The following is a 12,460-nucleotide window of genomic DNA, read 5'->3' as shown; positions in this document are numbered from 1 at the left end:
AACACCTGTCCATGTACTTTCTACCTCACCTCCATCCAGGGACCCTAGCAGTCCTACCGGTGCGATAGAAGTTCACGTGCACCACTTCTACCTCATCTGCTGCATCTGGTGATCCCGATGTGGTCTCCTGTACATCAGCGAGACCAAATGTTGACTCGATGACCATTTCGCCAAACACTTGTGCTTGGTCCACCAAGTTAATTATTTTAACTCCTCTTCCCATATTGACCTATCAGTCTCCTCCATTGTCAGTAAGAAAACATGCAAACTGGAAGAACAGCATCTCATGCGCTAAGCTGGAGATTGAGATGAATGTTCAGAAACTGTGGCAGGGCTTGAATGCCATCACCTCCTACAAGGCGAAATCAGGAGGCAGCTCAAACGACAGCGAAGCATCACTCCTTGACGAGCTCAAAGCGTTCTACGCATGGTTCGATAGGGAGAACACTGATGTGTCTACCCGAGCCCCTATTCGCCCTGATGGTGTACAGTCATAGTCACAGAGGCCGACGTCAGAAGATCCTTCAGTGGGGTGAACCCTCGAAAAGCGCCTGGACCTGATCGTATACCCAGTCGAGTTCTCAAGACCTGTCCAGACCAACTGGCATGAGTTTTTGCGGACATTTTTAACCTCTCACTTCTGAGGTTCCCACCTGCTTTAAGAGGGCATCAATAATACCCAAGAAGAGTAAGGTGACGTGCCTCAATGACTATCAAACAGTGGCACTAATGTCTGTGGCGTACTCAGCCCCCTGCTTTACTCACTCTATACCCATGACTGCGTAGCCAGACATAGTGCTAACACCATCATCAAGTTCGCCGATGACACCACCGTTGTTGGACGAATCACAGATGGGGATGAGTCAGAGTATAGAAGTGAGATCGACCAACTGACCAAACGGTGCCAGCACAACAACCTGGCTCTCAACATCAGTAAGACCAAGGAACTGATTGTGCACTTTGGTAGGGGAAGGATGAGGACCCACAACCCTGTTCACATCAATGGGACGATGGTGGAGAGGGTCAAATACTTCAAATTCCTGGGCATGCATATTTCCGAAGATCTTTCCTGGACCCAGCACATCGATGCAATTAAAAAGAAGGCACATCAGCGACTCGACTTCCTGAGATTTTGACGGAGATTCGGCATGTCAAAGAGGATTCTCCTAAACTTCTACAGATGCACGGTAGAGAGCATTCTGACTGGTTGCATCGTGGCCTGGTTCGACAACTTGAACGTCCAGGAACGGAAACGACTACAAAATGTTGTAATCACTACCCAGTCCATCACCGGTTTAGACCTCCCCACCATCAAAGGGATCTATCAGAGTCGCTGTCTCAAAAAGGCAGCCAAATTCATCAAAGACCCACACCATCCTGGCCACACACTCATTTCGCCATTTCCATCAGGAAGAAGGTACAGGAGCCTGATAACTGTAACGTCCAGGTTCAGGAACAGCCTCTTCCCGACAGCCATCAGGCTATTAAACACAACAACAAATAAGATCTGAGCTCTGAACTGCAAAGGTCAATATTATTATTGCATTATATTTGTTATTTATTGAACTTTTCTTTTCTCTTCCCCCATTATGTACTATGTTTACATATTCACATGTGCTACAGCAAGTAAGAATTTAATTGTCCCATCTGGGATGGCACTCTTGGCATTTGACTATTCCACTTCAACAGCATGAACATTGAATTCTCCAATTTTAGGTGATCAGAAATGACTCCCCCCCCCACACACCCTCCCCACCTCACGTCCCACTTGGACTCTCCCTATATCTCCCCTCCCCACCCCTTCGACCGACATTCCTTTCTCTAGCTTCACCATTCACAACTCCTCAATTCTTTTGTCTTTTTATCTCTGGCCTTTATCCAACTATCTGTCAGTCAAAACCCCCTCACCTGTATCAACCGTTTACTTGTCAGACTTTGTCCTTCCCCATCTCTTTTCCCTTTTTTATTCCCCCCCCCCCCCCCACCCCGACACTAGTCTGAAGGGTCCCGACCCGAAACGTCAATTATCCATGTTCTCCGGAGATGCTGCTAACCTGCAGTGTTACTCCAGCATTGTTTTTTTTTCACTCCAATGGAATACCAAAGTTCTCTCAAATAACAAATCACCACTCATTTAAAAAAGTAATTCTATGCCGAAGCATACAAATTAACCACAGAATGTACATAAGAAATTAATGTAATAAATCATGCATCAATTTGAACAAATACCTGTCGATATGTATCTTGATGGTGTTCATCATTTCTGGAATCATAATACTGTTCAATGAAAGCAAAATACTCTGTCCGTTTCCGCTGTAGCGTACTTTCTCTTCTTTCTACATTTGCAGGTAGGTAACCCTAAAAGGAAAGCAAACCAATGGTGTACGATGGAATCTGGTGATTTTGGATATTGTATAACCTCAGTATTTCACAGCATAAACTTAAGCACATTTGGCAATATCAAAAAACATTTTCTAATTTTCCATCATAACGTTTACAAAATACCTATCAATGAAACAGCTTGTGATTCGTCTCAAATAATTGAACTTTAAACTCTACCAGGTAAGACAAACCCATTAATGTGAATGGAGAAGAATGACTGAAATACGAGGGGCATGTAAAATGTAACTTTGTTATTTGAGACAATGTTAATGTTTTTGAGTCTGAAGAAAGGCCTCGGCCCGAAACATCACCCACTCCTTTTCTCAAGAGATGCTGTCTGACCCGCTGAATTATTCCAGCTTTTTGTGTCTATCTTTGGGTTAAACCAGCATCTGCAGTTCCTTCATGTTTTATTATTGTTTTATGTTAATAATTAAAACTTTGTCAATTATCAAAAGTGGTGAATGTTAATGAATCAAAAACATTTGAACATTAATTCTCTGATAGCAATGAGGGATGTGGCTCGGCCAACTGTCATGGAAATAGTGAAGAATAGGGCTGACGTCATAATAATATGAAAAAGTCCTGCAATACAGAGGGTCAAGAGCAAGGGTGTTTAGTGTTTATCCCAGATAGAATATTTGAGGTTGTAGTGTTTAATAGCCTAATGGTTATACAGAAGAAGCTGTTCCTGAACTTGGACATCACAGTTTTCAGGCTCCTCTACCTTCTTCCCAATGGCAGGGGTGAAATGAATGCGTGGTCAGGGTGGTGCGGAGTCTTGCTGATTCAACCAGGGTTTTTGACTGCACAGAGTCCCACACATAGACCCACTTCAATTAATATGCACGCAAGTGACTGACAATCTGTGAATTGCGATTCAGGAGTAGATCCAAGACTAGCAATCTCACTAATGTTCTCATCATTCCACCCTATTATTTGTCTAATAAAAATTAAACAAGCCATAACATTATTTAAGTGCTCTTTTTTTTACATCTTCACTGTTTCTCAGATTCAGATTCAGATTCAATTTTAATTGTCATTGTCAGTGTACAGTACAGAGACAACGAAAATGATAAGGTGAAGGCAGTTATCAAGAATTAAGTCAGAACCTTGAACAGCTGGGCAAGTGGGTTGACGAATGGCTAATAGAGTTTAATTCAGATAACTGTGAGGTGTTGCATGTTGGAAAGTCAAATGTGACAGGACCGCTAGTGAACAGTCGGGCCCTGGGAGCCATTGTCGAGTAGAGGACCAATGAGTGCAAGTACATAGTTCCCTGAAAGTGGCTTCGGGGGTAGTAGGATCATGAAGACAGCTTTAGGCATAGCAGCCTTCATCAATCGAGGAAGTGAGCATAGATTTTGGGACATTATGGCACAGTTGTACAAGACATGGGTGAGGTGGCACTTATAACCATGTAACAATTACAGCACGGAAACAGGCCATCTCGGCCCTTGTAGTCCGTGCCGAACACGTATTCTCCCCTAGTCCCATCTACCTGCACTCAGACCATAACCCTCCATTCCTTTCCCGTCCATATAACTATCCAATTTATTTTTAAATGATAACATCGAACCTGCCTCCACCACCTTCACTGGAAGCTCGTTCCACACATCTACCACTCTCCGAGTAAAGAAGTCCCCCCTCATGTTACCCCTAAACTTCTGTCCCTTAATTCTCAAGTCATGTCCTCTCGTTTGAATCTTCCCTACTCTGTGGGAAAAGCTTATCCACGTCAACTCTGTCTATCCCTCTCATCATTTTAAAGATCTCTATCAAGTCCCCCCTTAACCTTCTGCGCTCCAAAGAATAAAGACCTAACTTGTTCAACCTTTCTCTGTAACTTAGTTGCTGAAACCCAGGCAACATTCTAGTAAATCTCCTCTGTACTCTCTCTATTTTGTTAACATCCTTCCTATAATTAGGCAACCAAAATTATACACCATACTCCAGAATTGGCCTCACCAATGCCTTGTACAATTTAACATTACATCCCAACTTCTATACTCAATGCTCTGATTTAATATAGGCCAGCACACCAAAAGCTTTCTTTACCACCCTATCTACATGAGATTCTACTTTCAGGGAACTGTGCAGTTATTCCCAGATCCCTCTGTTCAACTGCATTCTTCAATTCCCTACCATTTACCATGTACGTCCTATTTTGATTTGTCCTGCCAAGATGTAGCACCTCACACTTATCAGCATTAAACTCCATCTGCCATCTTTCAGCCCACTCTTCCAACTGGCATAAATCTCTCTGTAGACTTAGAAAATCTACTTCATTATCCACTTGTGGTTGTGTGTTGATCACTGTGCTAGAGGGAAAATGCCTTTAAATTGGAAAGAATACAGAGAGAATTTACGAGGACGTTGCCAGAATGTGAGAGTCGGAAGTATAGAGAAAGGTTGGGCAAGTTTTGTTCCTTGGAGCATTGAAGGCCGAGAGGTGACACCCTGCGTGCAAGAGGTTTTAACATTACCATTTTGGTGCCTTTTTTTTTTTTTTTAATATTTTTATTAGAAGTAGACATATTATAAAGTATAGTTACATATTATAGTAAAAAGACTTTTCATATACATCTATCATACATTATTAAAATGTTCTATTATCAATTACTTCTGCTTCTAGTGTTTTTATTTTTTTATAGAAAAAGAGAGAAAGAGAGGGTAGAAAGTTACAAATAAAAAATAAAAATAAAACAGAAAAACAAAGGAGGTGGAATGGATTACCTGTAATACGTCAATGGAGATAGGTTCGTAGATTATAAAGTATAGCTTTTCATCTGATCCTGAGTTCAAGTTTCAATTGGGTCCTCGTGCTGTGCCAATCTATCCCTTCAGATAGTTAATGAATGGAGCCCAGATTTTATCGAAAAGATCTTGTTTGTCCATTAAGACAAGTCTAATTCTTTCTAAGTATAGGGTCTCCGACATTTCCGTAATCCACATTTTAATTGTGGGGGTTGTAGGACCTTTCCAAAATTTTAATATTAATTTTTTCCCGATTATTATACTGTAGTCGAGGAAATGTCTTTGGTTTGTTGTGAGTGTTAAACTTTGTTCTGATATTCCAAGTATTATTAATTTTGTATCTGGGTCCAGTTTTGTATTAATAACTTCTGAAGTTATTTCAAAAATATCAGTCCAGAAATGTTTAAGTCTTATACAGTTTGCAAACGTGTGTGTTAAATTAGCCTCTAGATGTAGACATTTATCACAGATAGGAGAGATTTGTGGGAAGATTCTATTTAGTTTTATTTTAGAGTAGTGTAGTCTATGTAAGACCTTGAATTGTATTAAAGTATGTCTGGCATTTAATGAACATTGATGTATTTGTTGTAAACTTTCGTCCCACATATCTTTCGTTATAGGGTGACCTATTTCATTTTCCCATTTGTATCTATATGGTTCGGTCGGTGGTACCTCGTTGTTTAGTAGGGTGTTATAAATATAAGCTATTAGTTTTTCAGTATTAGGATGCTTGTTCAAACATTCATCAAGAATTTCTGATTCCCTACTCCTGTAGACTTGTGTATTAGATTTAACATAATCTCTAATTTGTAGATATCTGAAGAAATTATTTGAGTGCAGTCCATAATTCTGTTGTAACTCTTGAAATGAAAGAAAAGTGCCTTTCCCATAAAGATGTCCTATATTTTTGATTCCATAATTTTTCCATTGTGTGAATCCTTTGTCCATAAAGGATGATTTGAATAAAGGATTATTTACAATGGGAAGGCATAGTGGTATATCATTCAATTTTAAATCTTTTTTTATTTGTTTCCAAATTCGTATTCCACTATGTATTATGGGGTTTTCTTTATAGTTTTTTTGTGCAGTTTTGTGGGGGCAAATATGATCGGTCCAATTTCAAAAGAGAGACAGTCTTCCTTTTCCATCATTAGCCAATCTGGTTGTTGATCCATTTAAGGTGCCTTTTAATAGTATTTCCAGTAGTTTCTGCGCACAATTATTACCTTTTAAAACAGGATGCAAACACCAAGGTTCGAATTTCTGTTCAATGGCTAAAAAGTTGCAATAACATTTGTCATAACTAATCTGATATACCTTCTTATTGAGAATACTTAATGTTTACAAAATAACAGGAAAATTCAGTAGTTGATGTGTATCTAGATAAATGAATTAAATCTTCAAAGCGTCTCCATATACAGTGCCCTCCATAATGTTTGGAACAAAGACCCATCATTTATTTCCCTCTGTACCCACAATTTGAGATTTTCAATAGAAGAAAAAAAAAATTTCACATGTGGTTAAAGTGCACTTTGTCAGATTTTAATAAAGGCCAATTTTATACATTTTGGATTCACCACGTAGAAATTACAGCAGTGTTTATACATAGTCCCCCAAATTTCAGGGCACCATAATGTTTGGGACATAGCAATGTCATGTAAATGAAAATTGTCATGTTTAGTATTTTGTTGCATATCCTTTGCATGCAATGACTGCTTGAAGTCTGCGATTCATGGACATCACCAGTTGCTGGGTGTCTTCTCTGGTGATGCTCTGCCAGGCCTGTATTGCAGCCATCTTTAGATTATGCTTGTTTTGGGAGCTAGTCCCCTTCAATTTTCTCTTCAGCATATAAAAGGCATGCTCAATTGGGTTCAGATCGGATGATCGACTTGGCCACTCAAGAATTTACCATTTTTTAAGCTTTGGATAAACTCCTTTGTTGCTTTAGCAGTATGTTTGGGATCATTGGCTTGTGTAGAATGAACTGCCGGCCAATGGGTTTTGAGGCATTTGTTTGAACTTCAACAGATAGGATGTGTCTCTACACTTCAGAATTGATAATGCTACTACCATCAGCAGCATTATCAATTCTGAAGTGTAGAGACACATCCTATCTGTTGAAGTTCAAACAAATGCCTCAAAACCCATTGGCCGGCAGTTCATTCTACACAAGACAATGATCCCAAACATACTGCTAAAGCAACAAAGGAGTTTATCCAAAGCTTAAAAAATGGTAAATTCTTGAGTATCATCAATGAAGATAAGTGAGCCAGTACCTTCAGCCCAGGCCATAACACCCCCACTATTGTGTTTCACAGATGAGGTGGTATGCTTTCGATCTTGGGAAGTTCCTTTTCTGTTCCATACTTTGCTCTGGCCATCACTCTGATATAAGTTAATCTTCGTTTCATCTGTCTACAAGACGTTTTTCCAGAACTGTGGTTGCTCTTTTAAGTACTTCTTGGCAAACTGTAACCTGGCCATCCTATTTTTGCAGCTAACCAGTGGTTTACATCTTGCAGTGTAGCCTCTGTATTTCTGTTCATGAAGTCTTCTGCGGACAGTGTCATTGACAAATCCATACCCGACTCCTTAAAAGTGTTTCTGATAGAAACATAGAAAATAGGTGCAGGAGTAGGCCATTCGGCCCTTCGAGCCTGCACCGCCATTCAATATGATCATGGCTGATCATCCAACTCGGTATCCTGTTCCTGCCTTCGCTCCATACCCCCTGATCCCTTTAGCCACAAGGGCCACATCTAACTCCCTCTTAAATATAGCCAATGAACTGGCCTCAATTACCTTCTGCGGCAGAGCATTCCAGAGATTCACCACTCTCTGTGTGAAAAAAGTTTTCCTCATCTCGGTCCTAAAAGATTTCCCCCTTATCCTTAAACTGTGACCCCTTGTTCTGGACTATGACCCCTTGTTCTGGAGGTCTATCCAAAAGTGTTTCTGATCTGTCGGACAGGTGTTTGGGGATTTTTCTTTATTATAAAGAGAATTCCTCTGTGGAGGTCTACCTTAGCCTGCCAGTCCCTTTGCGATTAGTAAGCTCACCAGTGCTCTCTTTCTTCTTAATGATGTTCCAAACAGCTGATTTTGGTAAGCCTAAGGTTTGGCTGATGTCTCACAGTTTTATTCATGTTTCTCACTCTCATTATGGCTTATTTGACATTCATTGGCGCAACTTTGGTCCTCATGTTGATAAACAGCAATAAAAGTTTCCAATGGTGACGGAAAGACCAGGTGCTGAGAGCTCTCTTATGCCTGCATTGAGGAGGCAATGGGGTCAAGGAACGAGCATTCACGTCGCAGCCCGAGAAGCGCAAGACAGCCACCATTGTATGCAGATGCCAAGAAGTGTGTTCAGCTCTAGCTGAACAACGTCTAATCTTGTGTATGTACTCGATAAGAAGAAGATTAAGGAGGCAACTAAACACACCTGAGCAATTACAAACACCTGTGAAGCCATGTGTCCCAAACATTATGGTGCCCTGAAATGGGGGGACTATGTATAATCACAGCTGTAATTTTATACATTGGTGAAACCAAAATGTATAAAAACGGCCTTTATTAAAATCTGGCAATGTGCACTTTAACCACATGTGTTCTCAGTTATTTAAAAAACACAACAGTTTCAATAAAGGTGACCCTGAAATTTAATGGATTAGTGCAAAAATCTATTTGGCTCATCAATGTCCTTCAGTGAAGGAAATCTGCCATCCTTATCAAGTCTGATCAATGATTCCAGTATCATGTGGTGTACTGTTGATGCCTCTTCTATTCTCAGGCAATTGGCAATGGACAATAAAATGCCAAGAGTAGTATGGCTTTTCCATGTGCGTATAAATAGAGAAAGTTGCAGTTCATTCAATTAATACTTAGCATCCAATAAATAATACCACCCGTTAAACAATACTATCAAATTAAAATAGACAAACCCACTTAAAAAGAATATTCAGATTCAGATTCCATTTTATTGTCATTGCACTTTTCAGTACAACAAAATGGTTTAGCCTGCAGTCATAACATAGAATAAATAATAAAACACACACTCAACACAGTTTACATCCACCACAGTGAGTCCACCAGGCACCTCCTCATTGTGATGGAAGGCAAAAGTCCCAAAGTCCTTGTATCTTCCCTCCTTGCTCTCCATCAGAGCTGAGGCGATCCAGGCATCCGATGTTGTGACCCCGCCGGGTGATGGTAAGCAAGTCCCGCGGCTAAAACCGAGCTCCGCGAACGGGCCGGTACAAACTCCGCGGCCCGGGGATGTCGAAGCTGCCGCCCTCCAGTTCAGCGGACGAAGCTGTCGTTGTGGGAGTTCCGGAAAAACAGGTCACCAACCTGTGACCTGCGAGCTCCCGACGATGTCGTCCATTGGCCTGCGGCCGAGCCTCCGAAGTCGGGTCGCAACACCACCACAGCCCCGAAATCGGTCAGCCTTACGTTGGCTAGTCCTGGCTCTGCCTCCGGAGCCTCGAGGTCGGCCGCCAGCTCCGCGATAGGCCTCAGCGCAGACGGAGACGAAGACAGGGGATACGGCAAGAAAGGTCGCATCCCCCCGAAGAGACCAAAAACATGTTTCTCCCACCCCCCCACACATACACAACTAAAATAAACCAAAATGAACTGTAACAACGGGACAAAAGAAAACAAAAAAAAAAGAAAAGACAAACGGACCGCAGGCAAGCCAGCACCATCACTTCCGGTCACCATATGAGGGAAAAAGAGAACAGGAGACAGCTCTGACAGAATATATTGATATCCCGAGATTTGATAAATGCATTAAGGGAAAAGGGACACTTGGAGAGAGAATGGAGCCCATGTCACATAAACTGAGGTACAGTGAAAAAGCTTGGTTTTGTATGCCATTCAAACAGATCAGGTGATAGATGAAGCAAAGGGGAAGATACAGAGTTTGAAATATGGTTCTCAGCATTGTTGTGCATCAGTTCCAAACACAAAGTCCAATGTCCTCAATTCGATAGAGGTGAATCAAGCAGGGTGAGAAATATAGAAATGCTGCTGGACTTTAACCAAAACACAAGAGCTGAAAACCTTCATTTTGCTTTCCAAGAAAGAACAACCCTTGTTTGGTTACACTGAAACAATGTGTTAATTTATCAACTACAATTAAACTTGGTTTGCCAACAAAAATATTCTAGAGTCCGCCTGCCTTCAGCTTAACATCTTCAAAAGAGATCCAGCCATTTCTATTTTTCATAAATACCATCATCTCCACATTTACCGAGCCCTCCACCACCTCATTGCAACAGAGTGAATTACCCATGTCTTCAGATAGCCCCAAACCGTTCAGAATATTGCAGGAAAAAAACACTTACTGAAAGTAGTTTCCATGTAATTGGCCGGACCTGTCTTGGGATTCCAGACCAGCTGAGTTTTCTCAACTCTTCTGCATTTGGGGGAAAAAAATTGATTGGTTTAAGATGATATCAGGAACACTGTAAAATAATCCATCAATCTGGGACCAGCACTATCAGTTGCATAAGTTAATATTCCAGATATAATTCTATGTTTATTAGAAATAACAATTGACAGGAGACAGGTATTAACGGAATGTTCCATTTTCAGGTCAATCCTCAACCTCAGCATCCCATTTCATCATCAGCAAACCTAAAATCTCACATCCTTCACATCATGAAAATGACTTCATCTTTACCTTCATAATCATGTTCGGTTCCACTGCTACTTTGTCCTATCCATTTTCCAGACACTCATCCCTGTCATTAAGTTCCACAACTAACAATTCAACAGTGGAAGCGATATTAGACATACTCATCACCACTGTGCTATGAACAATGAAATAATCCCATTTTCTAAAAAAAAATCCTAAATATGCATATTCTCATCACCAAATATTTTGTATAAACAGAAATCCATGATGGTATATTTCAGAAGAAAATAGAAAAGTTACGAACTACTTGGAAGTTCAAGTGAGGTAGAGAAACAAAAAGGTATCTTGGAGTACAAATGCACCATCTACACACAAAATCTTCCCCAGATTTGGAAGGCAATGTGAATTAGATAATTGAGTCAAGCATTAGTGTTTATTTCAACAAGGGAAAGAATTAAATAGTAGAGGACTTATGCCAAACCTATAGTCAGCCTTAAGCCACAGACAGAACATTGCATATCATTGTGGTCGTCACAGAAATGATGCAGGCATTGTAAACGGTGCAGTAAACAAGATTCACAAGGAGAGATCAGGATTTCAAAAAATGAACATACATCAGCAAAATACTAACAGACTGGGTCTCTTCATTCTCCTCAGTGGAGTGCCATTGCTATCTTTAAAATTATGAGAATAGAGTGAGAGCACGGAACTAGCAATGAGTTGAACAATGTGACCTTGCATTGGTAATATTTAGAGTATAAAATACCATTTTCTGATAAACAAATTGGCACTAATTTACAAAAAGGCGACATGTTATGCCAAATAGATTCATTATTAGAGCCAGGATGTTTAGGCACACTAAATAGGCAAGCAAAAAGGCATAATAAAATTACAAAAAAAGCATTTATTGCCAAAAAAGGCATAAAAAGGCATGTATTTGCACCGCCAAAATATGGTAAAAAAATTATAATATAAAGATATACTACATTAAATGATCAAAGTTGCCTGGTTGCACATAATTACTAGCAGTTTTTCAAATTATCTGGTGTTAAACTATGCCGTCTGTCAGACAGAATATGCTTCAGTTGTGAAAAAAAAAAAAATTCTACCTCAGCTGAGGTCACTGGTGTGCATACCCAAAACAAGCTACCGACTTTATATTCATGTCGATATCTTGTGCATTACAACTACCTTTGAGAACTTTAGCTATGTTTTGTATTTCTTCAAGATCCTTGTTAGCTAAAATCACTATCTCACATTTTCCTTGTATGTCTTTATCTGCATCGCCAGGAACTTTACGAAGATCGTCAGTTACTTTGTTGAAAACCTGCAAGTTATTCACTAATGTTTTGCCAAGTTTCTCAAGGGAAGTGGTAGCTTGTGGGAAGTTTGCAAAATTGGAAGCAATAAGTAGATTTTGGAGAAGACTGAACCAGCAAACAGCGGCACGAATGTATGAACGACTGACGGTGGCGCCCCCGGTTTTGGCCCGGTGGTGGAAATGTTCTTGTAATTTATACTATGTTCACACGTTAATAATAACATTAATATTAACGTGTTAACATAGAAAACGTCTTTATAATCACGGTTCAACTAGAGAAAATAGCATGACCATATAGCAAAACTGCAAAAAAATGCTGATTTAGGCACTTTATCATGAAAAAGGCATTATCT

General features: G+C 40.2%; 1 protein-coding gene across 1 annotated transcript in view; it reads right to left on the bottom strand.

The window, feature by feature from the left end:
• Positions 1–12,460, bottom strand: part of tbc1d22a (TBC1 domain family, member 22a) — a 170,861-nt gene that overhangs the window by 134,565 nt on the left and 23,836 nt on the right. The window contains 2 exon segments of the mRNA XM_055653036.1: positions 2,230–2,358; positions 10,494–10,564. Of these exon segments, the coding sequence (XP_055509011.1) occupies positions 2,230–2,358; positions 10,494–10,564 (200 nt within the window).

This window comes from Leucoraja erinacea, chromosome 22, assembly GCF_028641065.1.
Source record: "Leucoraja erinacea ecotype New England chromosome 22, Leri_hhj_1, whole genome shotgun sequence".
NCBI classification, from domain to species: domain Eukaryota; kingdom Metazoa; phylum Chordata; class Chondrichthyes; order Rajiformes; family Rajidae; genus Leucoraja; species Leucoraja erinaceus.
The sequence above is the reverse complement of the archived record's forward strand: the minus strand, read 5'-3'. Positions and strand labels throughout refer to the sequence as shown.